This window comes from Falco naumanni, chromosome 7, assembly GCF_017639655.2.
Source record: "Falco naumanni isolate bFalNau1 chromosome 7, bFalNau1.pat, whole genome shotgun sequence".
Lineage (NCBI taxonomy): Eukaryota > Metazoa > Chordata > Aves > Falconiformes > Falconidae > Falco > Falco naumanni.
This window is the reverse complement of record NC_054060.1, coordinates 44,877,340-44,890,180: the sequence shown is the minus strand read 5'-3', so window position 1 is coordinate 44,890,180 and position 12,841 is coordinate 44,877,340. Positions and strand designations below refer to the sequence as shown.

The following is a 12,841-nucleotide window of genomic DNA, read 5'->3' as shown; positions in this document are numbered from 1 at the left end:
CTGTACACTTGATACCTTTTACCAAGTCAAAACAGACACAGGTCTTCCAGCCAGCCAAAACGGCGCTTGGGCTCTGGGCGTTAGGTTCCACTGTGATCAGTCATTCACCTCGTAGTCCTCTTCCAGCACAGGTTGGTTATACCTTTAGGTTAAACAAGCTGCCTGTAGTTTCTCTTCTCTTTAAAGCGTGTGGGTTCTACTCTGCTGTGGCTACCCAGGACTGTCTCTGTTTTTGCAGACGTGCCCATTAGCAGGGCTCCTCCTCTCACAAGCCTCGGTTTCCACTGAGTTGTGTCAGTTCCCTGGTTCGTAATGCAACATGCAGACCTGCAGGGATTCAGCCTGCCTTTTTGTTCTTTTTTCGTTTGAGTTTTAGATTGAGGGATGTTGCTCGGTTCCCAGTGATAATCCCCACCCCTCGTTTTCCTTTCTAGGAGACAAAAAGTCACAGAGGGAAAAGTCAGAAAAGAATGTGGAAAATCAAGAGGACGCAAGGGGGCCGCTCCAGCTCGCCACCTTAAAGCAAGGGAAGAGCCCCTATAAGCGCAGCTGTGACGAGGGGGAATTCCACCCCCAAACAAAGAAAAAAAAGATTGACCTCATCTTCAAAGATGTCCTGGAGGCTTCTTTGGAGTCTGCCAAATTCAAAGAGAACCAGGCTGAAGACATCTTTGAGCGGTGTAGCAGTGCCATGCAGCATGGCTCCCTGAGCCTCAGCAGAAACCGGAGTGAGGGGGAGTGGAAGGTCCCCCACAGTTCCTCTTTCAGCTCAGCCAAAGAGGTGGGCATCCTTGAAGACGAGGAAGAAGAGCCCCTGTCACTCAAAGCAGACAGCCCAACCGAGCTGTCACTGGCCTCTGCACAAGGCAACTCCCACGAAATCCCCACCACCTCCTTCTGCCCCAACTGCATCCGGCTGAAGAAGAAGATCCGGGAGCTGCAGGCAGAGTTAGACATGCTGAGATCTGGGAAGTTACCTGAGCCACCTGTGTTACCGCCCCAGGTACCTGAGCTCCAAGAGTTCTCAGACCCCACAGGTAAGCCTTGCCGAGTAACAGCATTCTCCAAACCCTGCCTAAGGAGAGTAGTGAGATGCCTGTGTGCTGTGTACCCATCTAAAGTGTTTTACTCTGAGTATTCAGGTGAACACGTGGTTCCATGGAAGGTTCATTCATGTGGTTTTGTGACTGGGTGGGCCAGGAGCTGATGCTGTGGGCACAGTGGAAACCACTGTCTGGGAAAGACTCTGTATGACAACTTGCTCTATTTGTTGCCATTGTAATCAATAATGCACTGCCAATAAAAAAGACATTCCATTGCAGACAGTTTGTTTGCTGTATTTTTGATGCACTCTCTTTCAGCGGAAGCCCCTCCGCAGTGCCTCACATGCTACCAAGAAAGTCTGAATGACTCTGTGGTAACACTGAAATGTGTGCTCTTTGTGTATGAAATGATGTCCTGCTGTGTCCCTTGTTGGAAAGGCCCTCTCTGTTTCCTCCACTGCCTTAACACAACCATGTGTCCCTTTCTGAAGATACATTTCATTTCCTCCAGGAACGTGCTGTCAAGCAGCCAAGAACCTTCACCAAAGGGAATATTTGGGTTATATCATGTAGTGTCCTTTCTTGCTGTCTGTTGTGGCATGTTGGAGACAAAGTTCATATGCAGAAACACTGATTTATTTTCCCTTCAAAGCCATGATTCAAATTCTACCCATAGTGCATTGTGGGCAGGAGAGGGCAGGTTGTGGCCAGCTCATCAGGCAATGTTCTACGGTCACCAGTAGCTTAGCAACTTTGTAAATACCGTATTTTTTTCCTTTTTTTCTCTTTTTTTTTTTTTTACAGCTTCAGAAAGTATCATCTCTGTTCCCACGATTATGGAGGACGATGACCAAGAAGTGGACTCAGCTGATGAATCGGTTTCCAATGACATGATTGCTGCTACAGACGAGCCTTCCAAGATGTCTTCTGCGACAGGCCGGAGGATACGGCGGTTCAAGCAGGAGTGGCTTAAAAAGTTTTGGTTTCTGCGGTACTCCCCAACATTGAATGAAATGTGGTGCCATGTCTGTAGGCAGTACACAGTGCAATCCTCTCGGACTTCAGCCTTCATCATTGGTTCAAAGCAGTTCAAGATACACACAATAAAGCTTCACAGCCAGAGCAACCTCCACAAGAAGTGCCTGCAGCTTTACAAGCTCAGGATGCACCCAGAGAAGACAGAAGAGATGTGCCGAAATATGACCCTACTCTTCAATACAGCCTACCACTTGGCCTTGGAGGGCAGGCCCTACTATGACTTTCGGCCTCTGGCAGAACTACTGAGAAAGTGTGAACTCAAGGTGGTGGATCAATACATGAATGAAGGAGACTGCCAAATCTTAATCCACCATATCGCCCGGGCTCTTCGAGAGGACCTGGTTGAACGCATCCGACAGTCTCCCTTCCTCAGCATCATTCTAGATGGGCAGAGCGATGACTTGCTTGCAGACACGGTCGCAGTTTATGTGCAGTACACGAGCAGCGATGGGCCTCCAGCAACTGAATTCCTGTCTCTTCAGGAACTGGGCTTTTCTACAACAGACAGTTACCTCCAGGCATTAGACAGGGCTTTTTCCAGCCTGGGAATACGATTGCAGGATGAGAAGCCAACAATTGGTTTAGGAGTTGATGGTGCTAACATTACTGCCAGCCTGAGAGCCAACTTGTTCATGACAATCAGAAAGACCTTGCCCTGGCTTCTCTGCCTGCCCTTTATGGTGCACAGGCCACACTTGGAAATTTTGGATGCAATCAGTGGCAAAGAACTTCCATGCCTGGAGGAGCTAGAAAACAACCTGAAGCAACTGCTCAGTTTCTATCGTTACTCTCCCCGACTCATGTGTGAGTTGAGGGTCACTGCTGCCACTCTGTGCGAGGAGACCGAGTTCTTAGGGGACATTCGAGCAGTGAAGTGGATCATTGGGGAGCAAAATGTGCTCAACGCTCTAATCAAGGATTACCTGGAGGTTGTGGCCCATCTCAAAGATGTCAGCGGCCAGACCCAAAGGGCAGATGCATCTGCCATTGCCTTGGCCCTCCTGCAGTTCCTGATGGACTACCAGTCAATTAAACTCATCTACTTCCTGCTGGATGTGATTGCTGTGCTTTCACGCCTCGCCTACGTCTTCCAAGGGGAGTACCTTCTTGTGTCACAGGTGGATGATAAAATAGAGGAGGCCATCCAGGAGATCAGCCGGCTAGCAGACTCGCCTGGGGAGTACTTGCAGGAGTTTGAGGAAAACTTCCGTGAAAGCTTTAATGGCATTGCTGTGAAAAACCTACGGGTGGCTGAAGCCAAATTCCAGTCGATCAGAGAAAAGATCTGCCAGAAGACCCAGGTGATCCTAGCCCAAAGGTTCGATTCCCGTAGCCGGACATTTGTGAAGGCTTGTCAGGTATTTGACCTCGCAGCTTGGCCCAGAAGCACTGATGAGCTCATGAGCTATGGGAAAGAGGATATGGTACAAATATTCGAACACCTGGAGACGGTCCCATCATTTTCCAGAGAGGTTTGCAGAGAGGGGATGGACACCCGAGGGAGTCTGCTGATGGAGTGGCGAGAACTCAAAGTGGATTATTATACCAAAAATGGTTTTAAAGACTTGCTCAGTCACATTTGTAAGTACAAACAGAGATTCCCCCTCCTAAATAAAATAGTTCAGATCCTCAAAGTCCTTCCCACCTCATCGGCCTGCTGTGAGAAGGGGCGCACCGCCCTGCAGAGGGTGCGCAAAAACAACCGCTCTCGGCTCACGCTGGAGCAGCTCAGTGATCTTTTGACGATTGCTGTTAATGGGCCACCTATTGCCAACTTTGATTGCAAAAGGGCGCTAGATAGCTGGTTCGAGGAGAAGTCGGGCAATAGTTACGCATTGTCAGCCGAAATGCTGAGCCGGATGTCATCTCTTGATCAGAAGCCAATGTTGCAGAGCATGGACCATGGCTCTGAGTTTTACCCCGATATTTAGGAAGGAATGCCTCAGATCAGAAAGCTGTTGAATAATTTTTTTAATCTATACTCTAAACTTTGATATATTATAAAAAAAATATATATATAATCTATATTAAGGAAAAACCCACACTGAAAATTTAAAAGTTTAGACGATGTGCGTCTGATAGAAGCTAAGCAGAATTTTAAAGATTGAGACAATGTTTAGACATTTACTGGTGTCTCCAACCATGGCAGCTGCAGTGTAGGTGGCAACATTTCATTCTTTAGAAGCATGTGCTGGGGCCATACTCTACATGTTCAAACCTAACTATCTATAAGCTAGATGACGGGTCTTTGTCAGCCTCAGCCTCCCGGCAGTTTCCTTTGTATGTGTGTTGTCGGTTTGTTGAGTTGTTTTTTTGTGTTGTCTTGTTTCGGGGTTTGTTTCTTTCTTTTTCCCCTTGGTTTTGATCTCTGCCTCTCTTTCCGTTGTTCAGTCCAGTTATTGAGCCATTTGAGCCTTTTGTTGACAACCGTCAGATTTCTGATTTCCGACAGAGCATCCTGTGCGTTTATGTTGCCCCTGGCTCTCCAGCTCCACCCAGTTCTCTTGACTTAAGTGGGAGCTTTCCTTACAGAGATTACTGGCAGGAGGGAAAGGCTGGGGGTGTTATTTTGGTTTTTTCTTCTGATTTAGAAACAAATGCCTCCACTAAACTGTGACGCCCCTTTCTCAATTCTCCCTACTTTTGGGCTGTAGAGTAATACTCGGCTTTCAGCTCCTTTTATGATAACCATAGTACCAGTCTATCATACATATATTATTACATGGTGTCATGTGCAGACTATAAAATAGCAAAATAGAGAAGGCAGGGGGAAATTTTTGCATTTATATTTTTATATTGTAGGAGATAAATATATATATATATATATATACAACTATTCATTCAAAACCAGGGCTGCTGTGGAAGCTAGACAGCCAATGAGTCAAGAGCCATCTCTGGGCAGAGATTCAAAGGCTTAAAAAATTATATTCTAATTTACATTATTTATACTACGTCTTTATAATCCTAGATTGTTGTGGGGTTTTTGTTTTGTTTTGTTTTGTTTCGTTTTGTTTGGAAAGACTGAAAGAAAAACCTGCCGCAGTTTGGTGGCAGGAGCTATCAATGCAAGATTATCTTGGATTATATTCATGTGATGATGTCCTACAAAGGTTCACGTATTCTCTTGTGACCAAGGTAACATGTTCCACAGCACAGCAGCCTGATGACAGCAGGAAGAAGGGATGCTCTGCTTCTTCCTGCGAAATGTTTCTTCCTTTCTTGAAGAGATGCAGAGTCCAGCTGAAATGTGAATGGGGGACTTGCACCTTCCATCACAAAGAGATTGTTCTGTGGGCTTGGGGTTCTTCGTTGTTTTATTCTTTTAAAGTAAATGAGCTCCAGGCATTCACACAATATCACTTCAGGTTAGAAAAGCAAAAAAATAAAAAACAAACAAACAAACAAAAAAAAAAAACACAAAAAAGGTGCAAAAACTCCACAGATGCTAGTGCCTTGCCCTGCTGATGTGGCATGGACAGCACCAACCTGACCAGACCATCATGGGAGTGAGAACCTGTTGTCCAGAAGGTGTCCGAGCCAACATGATCTCACTTCCCAGAGGGATGAGCTTTGTGCCAAGCTGTGTTGTTTGGAAACATGATGGTGGTATCAGCAACACTGAACCTTTCCTTTCTCCTGTTACCCCCCTGCCCTTGGTCTTGGTGCTAAGATATCTCTAGAACCGTTGCTGCTAGTTGATAGCTTTTCATTTATATAAATATATATATATATATAAAAAATATTATTTTATTTTTTAAACTTTTTTGTTTGTTTTCAATGGAGATGTAGCATGTTTGGAACCGATCTCTCTTGGAGTCACTTTCACTGCCAGGGTTCACACACTGTCTTCCCCGGGAAAACACGCACTTCTGCCTAGGTCTTGCTCACCTCCCGCTAACCACTTTGCCCTCAGCAGAACCACACAGCCAGCACCAGGCAGAGATGTACAGCCAAGCCGCTGTGGACTGGCTCAGCTTTCAGACCCCACAGGAACAGCTAGACTGGTGTTGGTCAGCGTTTTGGGAGTGTTCCCCTTCTGTCCCTATGGGACTGAGAAGGGACTGAGCCCACCTGAAGCACTAGTGTTGGCCCATCCTTGCATCCTGACTCTGCACTCTTTGCTGTAAAACGGGGCTCTTTGGCCAGAGAGGCCAAAGGGAGCAGAGCAGACCCCACGAATGTAGCAGCAAGGGCTGGGCAGGCGGCATACCCTCCGTAGCACTTACTCCCTGTCCCCTCTGCCTTACCTCAGATGGCATGTGCAGCCTGCCGGCTGGCTCGGGCAGTGGGGGGCACCTGCACCAGGGCCTGCTGCTGGACCACCGGCAGCAGTGCAGGCGCTGGGCACTTCTCCCTGCGGTCCTCATGGGAACGCCACAAGCTAGGTCAGGGCATTGCGCCGTTGCAGCGCTGGGGTGTCAATATGCAACACCTAGCAAGCAAAAAAAAAAAAAAGGCTTTGTTTGCATTTTTTCCTGTCTTTCCCAATAAATGATGTGATCAGATTTGCATTTTTCCTGTCTTTCCCAATAAATTATGTGATCAGATTTACCCCCATTCATTTAGAGGAGTGAAAATTAAACTAGAAATCCCCCGCCAGCTGTGCAGACTTGGGTGGGTGGTTGCCTGACCATAAAATAGGGATCTCTCCACAAGAGGTGCTTGTAGCCCTTCAGGCCCGGCAACTCAGCTCTGCTCAGGGTGCTGCCACAAAGGTCGCAAAGCTGCTCCCTGCTGGGGAGATGGCAGGCTCCCTCCTTAGTTAGAATTTTTGGAGATTAAAAAACAAAAAAAACAAAAAAAAACACCAAAAAAAACCCAGGTAGAAAAGGTAGAAGAATTGCTGCTCAGTCTCTGACCTGGAAATGAGCAAGGTGAACGTAGATGTTGGAGACAAGAAGTGAATTGATGCACCAGCAGGGAATGGGCAGGTGGGGGACAGTCTTCCTTGTCGAGCATGCACACAGCAGGCAGTAGAAGCAAAAGTAACAAAGATACTTGATGCAAGCTGCCGTGGTTGTTGGAGAGGCTGTAAAGACAGTTTCTGTCCTCCCCTTTTTTTCACTTTCCTTTGCCGAACTCCATAGCTCTTTGTGGAGGGAACTAAAAACCACCTGCCTTTCTGTTTGCTGCAGTGAAAGCTCCTTTGCACATGGCTCTGTCACAGAGGCCCGTCAAAGTGCCTGGCCTACATGGAGGGAAGGGACACTTGCAGACAGTCTCCAGACAACTTTGCAGACAGGAGTGCTCCCCCAGTGCTTGTCCTGAGCCACCTGAGAGGCCTGTTTACAACTCCTGCTCTGAGCCTCTTTACTTTTGCCACTGGGGAGAAAATGGTGCCTTGCCTTGTCAGCGAGGTTAGAGCTGCCAGAGCCTTGTTCAGAAATGATTCCTCTAATTTGTCACTCCTTCCCTTTGGTGCGTTTGCAGATCCCACTCTCATCAGTGACAGCTTTCACTGGCTGCTCTTATTCCTGATGGCAAAGCGAAATGCACAGCGAGTGGCTTTTTTATCTGTGCAGTCAGGTGGCAAGGGGAAAGTGCTGGTTTCTTTTGCAAATAACTGCCTGCACCTGTGAGTGATGTCGGTAGGAAGTGTGATTCCCTGCCATGGGATATTGCAGATACCCATGATGGGAAGGCTCAGAGACCCCTTGCATTGGTGATAGGGGGGAAATGAGTGCTTGGCGGAGCAGCCGGCTTGGCCCAGCCCAGCTCCCCCAACACAAACAATTCCTGATTGCCCCCAAGTCAGAAAATAAGCCCAGCTTTTGTCCTAGACAAACGCAGGTGCTTTGAAAGCTTTCCCTGTAGGTTTACCCACCTATCTCAGATCTGTAGCTATTACTGCCATGGATAAACGTGACTGCTGAGATTGCCGGCATGAGCAAGATAGGGAGGAGGGAGGAATACCAATGCAAAGTGCCCCTGGCTTCCCAGTGGCCTGCCTGCTGAGCCTTTCCCGGGAGCAAGTGCTTTTCTGTGCCCTATTTGCAAACCTCAGGAGGCAGCGGCAGGCGTGGGGAGGGCTCACTCAGCATGGCACAGAGGGAGGCCACCTTGGTTCAGAGATAGCCACGCATCAGGTTTAATCCATGCCTTTCCTGCTGCCCTGAGTGAGCAAGAGGAAGTTGTTTTGAACACGTTCACAGCATCTTGAAGTGCTTCAGCTGCAAAGAGAGAAGGGTTTAGTTTTTCTCAAATGAGCTCTTTATTCTCTTTCCCCCTGCGTCTTTGCTATGGCATCTGACTGTGAATAATGCACACTTCTCTAGACCATTGGGTTTGTATTTCTAGCCCATGGGCCTTTTGGTTGGCAGTTTCTCTCCTCACTTTTTGCTCAGGCTCCTTGCCTCTTTTACCCTGCTGTGAAGCAGAAATCCATGAAGCACATTCAGACATGTCCTTCTGCAGGGCTCACCAGTGGCTGCAGAGGTCCAGACCCTCCGGCCACAAGACTGAACTCAGCAGGGATAATCCTCACAAGAGACCAAAGCTCTTCCCATACCAGCAAAAGTATGCGGATGCCACAGGAGGTTGTGAGGGGATGCAGTGGGCAGGGTCCCAGTGTGTCATCTGCCTTGGGTCTCGAGCTGACCACAGCGATGGTCCCCTGTTCTGGTCGCGCTTTTGCTGACATGACTCCTTAGACATGATTCAGGCTCGGTCCATCTCTTTCTCACAGCACAAACTCAACCAGGTGTCCCGTGGGGTCTTCAGGGTCCCCTTTCTTTCTTATCTCATGAAGACTGGTGTTTGTTTGACCAGTGGGTAAGACAACCTAGACAGCCGGCTTGCGAATGAGCAGCAACAGCATCTGCTTTTGCGTATTCCCCTCAGCCCTGTCAAAAGAGGTCTTAAAAGCAGAGAAATGGTACGTTGCTCCCCCAGCCATTGTATTCAATGCAGTAATGCCTATGCAATTCCTGTCTCCCTTGGAGACACGTATGATGTGTGTGCATGTAAGCTAGTGTATGTATACAGTACATACGCATATGGTCTATATATTGTATATACGCACATCCCAGTACATATACACACAGTACAAAAGATTAAAATCACATGCTTATATATCTATAAATAAAATCCTATATATTTATATATTTCTATGTTTTCGATAGATATAAAGATATAATATAGAGATAGACTCAACCACCCTTGTGTAAGGCTGGCCCTGTGTTCAGGCACAAGGCATGTAACACTGAAGACTTTGGACTTTGGGATAGTTTTAGCCATACACTGAGGCCTACATTTACGTGTATAGCACTCTATGGAGAGGGGCTTTGCTGTGGTTAGGGCAAGGGGTTTCCTTGCTGGCATGTTAACCAAGTGCTAAATAAGATTTGTGTAATAGGGGAATGTCTTGGTGGGGGGAAAATGATTGAGTGTCCTTGTCTTCTCCCGAGTAAGCCTCTGGCTGAGGTCCTGTGGACAGGCTTGGACAGATACATATCCCACCCTCATATGCACTTTTCTCTTTGCATGGATGCGGTTGGCAACTGCGGGTACTGGTGCTGTGAAAACGTGGCTTTCTGCTGTTCTGCCCGGCATTCCTCGGCAGTCGCCGGCACGCTGCCAGGGAGACCGTGTGCCAGCAGGCGCTCACACCGCACCAAGTGAGAGCGTAGGTTTGCTCACGGGCATCAGTCAGTGACACGGCTGTGGTGCTGGGGTAAAGGCAGCAGGAAAGCAAAGACGTTACTGCGTGGAGGGAGGGTCACTGCTGCGCGGTTGTTGGTGGCAGGGATGGTGTATAGAGCTGGAGCAGCACAAATGAGAAGAGGCCGTGGATTCGGAGTGGTAAGGATGACAGTGTGCAAGCCCCGCTGGTGAGGCACGCGCAGCTCTGTTGCTGGGTCAGGCTGGCTGCTGCTCTGCTGCAGGAGCTGCTCCGCTCCCTCAGGTCTCACAGCTGCGTCTCGGCTGGTGGGCAGCCTGCCTGGCCGAGGGCCTGGGTGTTTTTTCTGGAGGAAAGGGAATGATGTGGTCACGCAGAAGGCATGGTCGGTGGCGCATGTGTGCCTTTAGGCCCTAACACACGGCATGCTGACCTTGCCAGACTAGAAGCACCAAAGGGTGCACCCCTCTTGCCCTGCCCATGCAAAGAGACACCTGTTTTCACCTGACAGGTGTTTCTGTGCTTTGACTGGGGGTGGATCAGCCTTCCCTGGGTGTCTGCCAATGCCTGCAGGATGGACAGCCACCTCATCCCTCCCTTCACACAGCCGCTTGTAGGACAGTGACCCCACTGCAGGGTGAAGCCCTTGGTGGGCACCTGGGGAGACCTGAGAGGCACCTCTGGCTGGGCTGGCAGCAGGTGGTGGGTCACTGCACTGCTTCCCCGCAAGAGTTGAAGGGGAGGCATGGAGGTTTGGCTTTGCAGCTCCACACCAGGCCTGGCAACCACTGCACTCCTCGCTGTTTTAGTTGTTGGCTTCGGTCGGGAGGAGGGTGAGTTGTAATTCCGACGACCAAATAACTCGTTACACTGGTATTGCATGAGCAGACGCTGTGCAAGTTCCCCCCCAAGCCCTGTCACACACCTCAGCACCCTCTCCCAGGCCTCTCTCCTCCACACAACTGGTAATCCACCTCAGCCGCAACCCGCTTGCCAGCGGCTCCCCACTCCACTGCAGCCCCTCAGTTGCGCAGCGCCGGTGGGGAGCTCCCTGGCACGTGTTCCTCACAAACCTCAGAGACGGTTTCCTCACTCCCAGCCCCCTCCTTCGGATGCCACTGACACTCACGTAGGCTCAGCCCGCTGCCTCACTGCCCACCCGCCCATGCCGACAGTGCTGCTGCCCGGCGAGGGGCTCCCATGCACTGCACCTCATGTCAAATAAGCTCACTGGGCTACGTGGGGGAACCATGTCTCATATGCTGTAATGTCCTGAATGCTATAGGAGGGCTACGGAGTTTTCTGCCAGTTATGGCATCCTCATAGACTCACCTGACTGCTGGCAAAAATGTATTTCTACTTCCAGAAGACAAGAGGTTTTGTCTCAGACCTCTCCACATCCACATCCAAGCACAGCCCTGCTGAACTGTTTCAAGCAATCTCTCACCCACCCCACCACCACCCACACCCACACACACAAAATGAGAGAAAAATATCTAGACGTCTATTACTACATATGTATTAATATGTTAATATCACTCTTTTGGAGAACATTAAAATGTTATTACTTTACAGACTATGCTTTATAGTACCTGTGTGAAAGGACCTAGGACACTGGATACGAATAGAGCTATGTTGATATATCATAGTATGTACACGAGAACCTTCCTTTTGTCATATTATCCTTGTAATGTAAAATGATTGTTAATAAAAAAACATTTAAATTTATCAAGTTGGGTTACTAATTCTTTACATTGATCTTGGAGGTTAACGTCATTTCGCCGGAGCAAGGGCGTGTAAGCTGATGCACTTCCTTTTCCCCAGCCCACAACTGTAAGGAGCGGGTCCGGTGCTATTTTATCCAGAAGGGTTAATTGCAGCCCCCTGAAGCGCTCTCCTGGGTGACTTGCTTCCTCCCATGCTGGGCTAACTGCAGCCCCTCAACGCCCTCACCTTGGTGAGCAGGTCCAGCTTGTCTTGTGATAGAGCTGTGTCATTTCACCATGGGCTGGGTTATAGCAGTGCTGTGCCAGGGCTGCAGGGGTGCAGATCAGGAGCTGCCACCTCCCAGCAGCTTGTGGCTGCCAGGCATTGGCACCAGCGCAGGTATGTCAGCATGTGCCGCAGTTGGGGAGGGTGTGGAGTGGGTGCCCTTGCAGCCTCTGGTCTCCCTTTCCAGTCAGGTACAGTGGTACGTTGGCTTTGCTGTGGTGGGCTGTGCTTGTAATGCACATTGACAAAACCTTGCCTGTATGTCTGGTTTGGTTTGAAGGATGGAGAGTCTTTTCATGAACTCTGTGTACTGCAAAGCCAGAGGAAGTTGGACTTTTTCTACCCTTAAAAGAATGGGCTGGTTTAAATTTGGTTCTTCTTTGACATGAAAATTTTAATTGAGGTTGGGTCCACAGTGGATTAACTAAAGGTGCAACTTTTAAAACAGTTCAATGAAATAAGAGTAATTTTGTATGCAGGAGTTCTTACATCTGCTAAATCGGCGTGGGTGAGAGAGCCAACCCCTGAAAGAAGTACAAGTGTCCATGGTCTAGCGCTGGGCTGTGAGTTGCGCTTTTGGACCAAACAGCTGTCAAAGCTGAAAACATTGCCTCCTCAGGCTCTGCCTGGCTGCTGCGGGAGATACGCCCCACCGTGAAGGCACAGCATGGACTACGGGCTGTCCTTCCTCCGCTACAGTGCATGTTTGCAGAGCAGTGCCTGTCTGCAGAGCAGTGCAAGCAGTGAGGGCATTGCAAAGGTTCAGGCCAACCCTGCTACAGGGTGGCAACCACAGCTAAAGAGAAACACAGGCAGAAAAAAGCCCCTTACAGCTCAAACAGTTGCTCGCTCAGCTGAAAATGTGTCTGTGTGTCGGTGGGAGGAATCAGAAAACAGGAGGAAGCTGTGCAGCTGACTGTATGGATCCTGTATATTGCACTGCATGCTGCAAGTGTTGATACTGATAGTATTGCTGAGCTTCAGTATGTAGAGGTGAAAGCTCTCATAAAGAGGACTGGCTTTTTAATTAACTGGGTCTGGAGGGATCTCAGTTTTCCCAGGTATCCATACCCAAGATCCATACCCAGTGGATAAGCCAGTGTTACATGAAGTGGGAAGCAGTTCAGCCCTCTAGCAAATGTTTAATGTG

The 12,841-nt window shown here is 48.8% G+C and overlaps 1 protein-coding gene across 3 annotated transcripts in view; it reads left to right on the top strand.

Annotated features, from left to right (window-relative positions):
- PRDM11 (PR/SET domain 11) overlaps positions 1 to 11,427 on the top strand; it is a 52,248-nt gene extending 40,821 nt beyond the window's left edge. For 2 of the 3 annotated variants that reach the window (XM_040600226.1, XM_040600225.1), the window contains exons 7-8: positions 435 to 1,037; positions 1,848 to 11,427. In XM_040600226.1, the coding sequence (XP_040456160.1) occupies positions 435 to 1,037; positions 1,848 to 4,012 (2,768 nt within the window). In that variant the 3' untranslated portion in view covers positions 4,013 to 11,427. The remainder of the gene's footprint in view (positions 1 to 434; positions 1,038 to 1,847) is intronic. The other variant, XM_040600227.1, reaches the window with a different exon arrangement.
- The last annotated feature ends 1,414 nt before the right edge of the window (positions 11,428 to 12,841 follow it).